This window comes from Hyaena hyaena, unplaced genomic scaffold (genome assembly GCF_003009895.1).
Source record: "Hyaena hyaena isolate Hyena2069 unplaced genomic scaffold, ASM300989v1 scaffold_18, whole genome shotgun sequence".
NCBI lineage: Eukaryota > Metazoa > Chordata > Mammalia > Carnivora > Hyaenidae > Hyaena > Hyaena hyaena.
The window spans coordinates 1783310-1788438 of record NW_024080649.1 but is presented as its reverse complement, the minus strand read 5'-3'; the positions used below and the strand labels follow the sequence as shown (position 1 = coordinate 1788438).

The 5129-nt window shown below is 56.7% G+C and overlaps 1 protein-coding gene across 2 annotated transcripts; it reads left to right on the top strand.

Annotated features, from left to right (window-relative positions):
- Positions 1-291: 291 nt before the first annotated feature.
- Positions 292-4740, top strand: DPEP3 (dipeptidase 3). Of its 2 annotated transcripts, XM_039221476.1 has the most exons (10): positions 292-783; positions 1127-1253; positions 1728-1857; positions 1947-2088; positions 2344-2413; positions 2541-2717; positions 3025-3109; positions 3603-3678; positions 4169-4304; positions 4395-4740. In XM_039221476.1, exons 1-10 carry the CDS (start codon positions 521-523, stop codon positions 4626-4628), a joined length of 1440 nt encoding a protein of 479 aa, XP_039077407.1. In that variant the 5' UTR covers positions 292-520; the 3' UTR covers positions 4629-4740. The 2 variants fall into 2 exon arrangements, with proteins under 2 accessions (XP_039077407.1, XP_039077417.1); XM_039221486.1 differs by lacking the exons at positions 292-783; positions 1127-1253 and adding an exon at positions 1429-1433.
- The last annotated feature ends 389 nt before the right edge of the window (positions 4741-5129 follow it).

Genomic DNA, 5129 nt, shown 5'->3' with positions numbered 1-5129 from the left:
GCTGGCAGTCAGCACAGAGCCCGACGCGGGGCTCGAACCCACGAACCGTGAGATCATGACCCAAGCAAAAGTCGGACGCTTAACCGACTAAGCCACCCAGGCGCCCCTTAAATTTCATTTTTAAGAAATATAGGCGCACCTTGGGTCGCTAGGTCGGTTGAGCATCCCACTCGATTTCTGCTCAGGTCATGATCATGGGATCCGGCGTGGGTTAGGCTCAGCCCTGAGCATGGAGCCTGCTTGGGATCTCTCTCCCTCTCTCTTTGCCGCGCTCCCACTCACGTGCTCTCGCGCCTTGCAGAGACTGGTCGGGGCCACTGGGGGGCCCTCCTAGTTGGGGGTGGAGTTCTGTGTCGCCCCCTGTGGCCACGCTGTGCGGCTGCTGCGTCGCAGATCCCTGCTCATTCTGACTCCAACCCCTCTTCACGAGGCCACGCGGCTAGGTCACGAATCGCCCTCTGCCCCTCGCCGCCCCTCCTCTAGAGACCGGCCACTGCCCGCCCGGCTGGCCCTGCGCAGCATGAGGTCCTTGGGCTTCCAGGGTCCCCGTGAGCTTCGCTGGCGACCTCTGCTGCATCTGCTGCTCCTGCTGTCTCTGCTGCAGCGGCCGGTAACCCGTGCCCAGACCACTCCCGGAACCCCCAGAGCCCCGACCACACCCGGAGCCCCCAGCAACCAGACCACGGTCTCCTCTAGTTCCCCGACCACACCGGCCACCTCCAGCACACCAAGTCTGAGGAAGCGCGCGCGGGCCCTGATGCGGGACTTCCCTCTCGTGGACGGGTGCGTAGGTGCGGCGTGGGGGTAGGTGGAGACTGAGCCCACACCTGGGTAGGGGAAGGGGTCCTCAGCATGTAGGGCTAGTGAGGAGGCTTCCTCACCCACTCCTGGATGAACTCTCCTCCATCAGCCAGGCCCCCTCCCCCCATTACCCTGTTCCTGGTGTAGCCCCCCCCACACACCCCTGCCCAAAGGGTGCACCTTAGGAGTTTTTCCATATTGTCTGTGTGACACAGTGAGGGAGGGGGAGGGGAGGGGGGGGACAGGACACGACCAGGTACCTCCACATGCCCTGCCTGACCTGGAGGCCATGTCCCCCACTCTAACCTTGTCTTGATGCCCCCAGCCACAACCACTTGCCCCTGCTCCTGAGACGGCTTTTCCAGAACAGGCTACGAGATGTTAACCTGCGCAATTTCAGTCGTGGCCAGACCAGCGTGGACAAGCTCAAGGATGGCCTCGTGGGTGCCCAGGTACCACAGGGATACACAGGGTGCCACAGAATGGCTGCTGGGGCATGTTGGGGCCACAGAAACCTGGGCAGGCAGGCCTCTGGGTAATTAGAATCGTAGAACACATAATGTGTCATCACATGACTGCAGGGAATGTGGGGGCTCTGGAGGCCAAGCTAGGCCAACCACATGGGTACCCAGGTTCTGTGGAGACACACAGAAAGTGACCAGAAAATCCTTGGTGAGTGTGGGGGCTGTTAGAATGCCTTGGGGCATTCACCTAGCACATGGACAAACAGCAGGCAGTGATATTTCATAGTCCACAGTTTGGCTGCTGGCAGCAAGCTTAATAGTCATCAGGATACCATAGAGTCATGCAGTGTTTCATTCTGGGCCACTGACCCAAATGAGCACCTTGGGGCTGAGGAAGATGGCAGACCAAGAACACTGGAAACCATTCTAATCTCATTCTGGACCCCCGGGGCCTACCTCTAGTTCTGGTCAGCTCAAGCCCCATGCCAGACCCAGGACCAGGATGCTGTGCGCCTCACACTGGAGCAGATTGACCTCATTCGTCGCATGTGTGCCTCCTACTCTGAACTGGAGCTCGTGACCTCAGCCAAAGGTGGGTTGGCAAATGGGGGGATAGTTAGGGGCTCACTCTGGTGGTTCTGATCCTGGGGCCTGACCGCTTGATTATCCACCCTCTTCTAGGTCTGAACAGCACTCAAAAGCTGGCCTGCCTCATTGGTGTGGAGGGTGGTCACTCACTGGACAGCAGCCTCTCTGTGCTGCGCAGTTTTTATCTGCTGGGGGTGCGCTACCTGACACTTACCTTCACCTGCAACACGCCCTGGTGAGCAGAGTGTCTAGCCAGGGTGAAATGGTAGATGACATGGTGGAGAAACTGCCAGAGAGGGGAGGACAGAGGAGTCCGCAGAGGGAGGCTGGACTCCTGGCAGGTTCCTCACACTCCCAGAAAGCAGCTGGCCCAGGTCCTTACTCTATTCCAGAATGAGGGTGGATGGTCAAACAGAGGGAATGCAGAGTCCTCTGGCTCTGATGCCCACTATGTTGCCTTTGAGATTGCCTTCTTCTGGCTGTCCTGCAGGGCAGAAAGTTCCACCAAGTTTAAACACCACTTCTACACCAACGTCAGTGGGTTGACAAGCTTTGGCGAGGTGAGGACTCCTGTTCCATTCCCTGCCCCACACGTTCCCTGCTTACAGATAGAGCACACGTATGTGCATCCTTGACATCTCCCCCAACTCAAAAAAAAATAAAAAAATAAAAAACCTGTCTTTGCAGAAGGTGGTAGGGGAAATGAACCGCCTGGGCATGATGGTGGACTTGTCGCACGCGTCAGACACCTTGGCGCGGCAAGCACTGAAGGTGTCGAGGGCTCCCGTGATCTTCTCCCACTCAGCTGCCAGGGCTGTGTGCGACAATTTGCTGAATGTTCCCGATGACATCCTGCAACTTCTGGTGAGCAGCTACCTCAGCCCTCACACCCAGAGCTGGGCGTGCTCCATGCAAACATTCAGCACCTTGAACAAAGCTACTAGCCCAGGCCTCACCCTTGGACCCACGGCTGGTTAACCTTCCCCCATCTCTGAAAATCAAGGCCAAATCAGCTTACTCAGGTGCCCGCAAACCCAGAGCTGAAGCCTCTTCCAGCCCCTGAAACCAGGACTGAGCACTGTCTTACCAGGATCCCCAGGGCACAAGGCAGGTCATCAGGCCTGAAGAGCCAAACTGAGGAGGCTGAGTGTCCATTTCTTTATCCTTCTAGAAGAAGAATGGTGGCATTGTGATGGTGACGCTGTCCATGGGGGTGCTACCATGCAACCTGTTGGCTAATGTGTCCACAGTGGCAGGTGAGCCTCACTTTGACTTCTTGTGCAGTTCTAGCTTGACCTGTGGCCACGGGGGCCCTCAGGACAGACGGCCCCGGCAGTCTAGCACACCTGTTGGGCAAGGGGCAAGACCTCTGACAACCTGGGAGAGGAGACACGGCTCTTCGCTGCCACCCAGATCTGGGGCCATAGTCAATGCTGCTGGGCTTGGGGGAAGCAACTGCCCCTGCCTCTGTCTTTTGCTCTCACTTCTCTGGACAGGACAGATGGGCTCTCAAGGAACCCAGAGGCAAGGTGGCTTCTGGGAAGAAAAAATGCTAAAGGGACACTGTTCAGCCTGTAGTCATTTCAGAACTCACAATTGGCTAGGAGCTCCGTGAAGTCAGCTGCCATGGCCAGGAGTGCTGTGGGCAGGGGAACTGGCCAGGGCTGAGTGTTCCCAGACCCGGACAAGGGCTGGTCCCAGGGTCTAACTCCAGGGTAGTGCTGCTCACCACTAACCCCTGCCCCCTAGATCACTTTGACTACATCAGAGCTGTCATTGGATCAGAGTTCATCGGGATTGGTGGGAATTACGATGGGTCTGGTCGGTGAGTATTTCCCTGGGGTTTGTCTTGGGCAGGGCATGGCAGGGAGTCCTTTAGTCTCTCCATCCCATGCTGCTCCCACACTTCAGGCCTCAACTACAGGCTCTGGTTTTCCAGCTCACTTGACATCTCTCCACTCCCAGGGCCTGCTTCCTGGGCTCTCCCTCTCCCACCTCTGGCCTGCCAGACCCACTCCCCCTCCAAACCATCACATTCATTGAGTACTCCCCCGCCACCCTGCCCCAGCAGAGCTCTTTCTCCTAGTGCATGCTGCACTCCCAGCTCAGCAGATCTGTTGTGGGCCAGTCATCTGCTCAGGGGGTAAATACCACAGAAGCTCTGTCTTCAAGGAGCTACCAAAGTGACATTCAGTAGCCTGGAGAGTGTGGCCTTCAATTTCACCTATGTGATTGGCGCTGGTGGGACACTGGGCCCTAGACCCTGATCCTGATCAGGGCTGAGGTTCCACAGCTGGAGGCTCATGGCCACACAGGTTCCCTCGGGGGCTAGAGGACGTGTCCACGTACCCAGTACTGATAGAGGAACTGCTGAGTCGCGGCTGGAGTGAGGAAGAGCTCCAGGGTGTCCTTCGTGGAAACCTGCTGCGGGTCTTCAGACGCGTGGAACAGGTATGCTGGGTTGGGCAAAAGGACGGTGTGGTGGTTTGAGTAGGTGAGGGGGGCGCTATGGAAGCCACTAACTGCTGACTCCACCCCCAGGTGAGAGAGGAGAACAATGGACAGAACCCTGTGGAAGACGAGTTTCCAGATAGGCAGGTGGTCAGGGCTTGCCACTCCCACCTCCTATCTCAGCTTCAGAGTGAGCACCTCAACACACACCTGAAGGTGACCAAGTGGCCAATCAGTCAGGTCCTCCAGAGGCCCTCGAAAGCCTCCCCATACTTTGTTCTAAGCCTCTTGGCTGCTGCCACCTTCTCAGTCCTCATCCTGTAGCTCTGGTGACCTGGCCAGTCCCCCGGAGGTCACTGTGGCAAAGTCTCACAAAGTCTCCTTCCCAGCCATCCAGGCACAAGCGTATGCTGAGAATAAACATTTTGGGTATGGAGCCGAGTGTGAAAGTCCTTCCTGCTCCCTGGGGAGCAGGGGAATGGGGTCTGGTGGGCTCTTGGTTGCTGAGGGGTCTTGTAGGTCTAGCCTCAGCTGCTCAAATGAGAGGACTCCAGCTTTATCTCTTTTGGGAAGGGCAAAGGCATCTTACCATATTATTATGATAAAAGCCTGAGGCCACAAAAGAGCACAAATAAATCTAGTTCAAGTGTGGTGTCGATCCCATGATGGAGTGTGACAATGGGTGGGTTACCAGTCTCTGAAAGGTTTAAATTTGTGGGGGTTTTTATTTTTAAGAAGCTGAACCTAGGGGCCACCTGTCTGGCTCAGTTGGTTAAGCATCAGAGTCTTGATTTCAGCTCAGGTCAAGATCTCATGGTTTGTGGG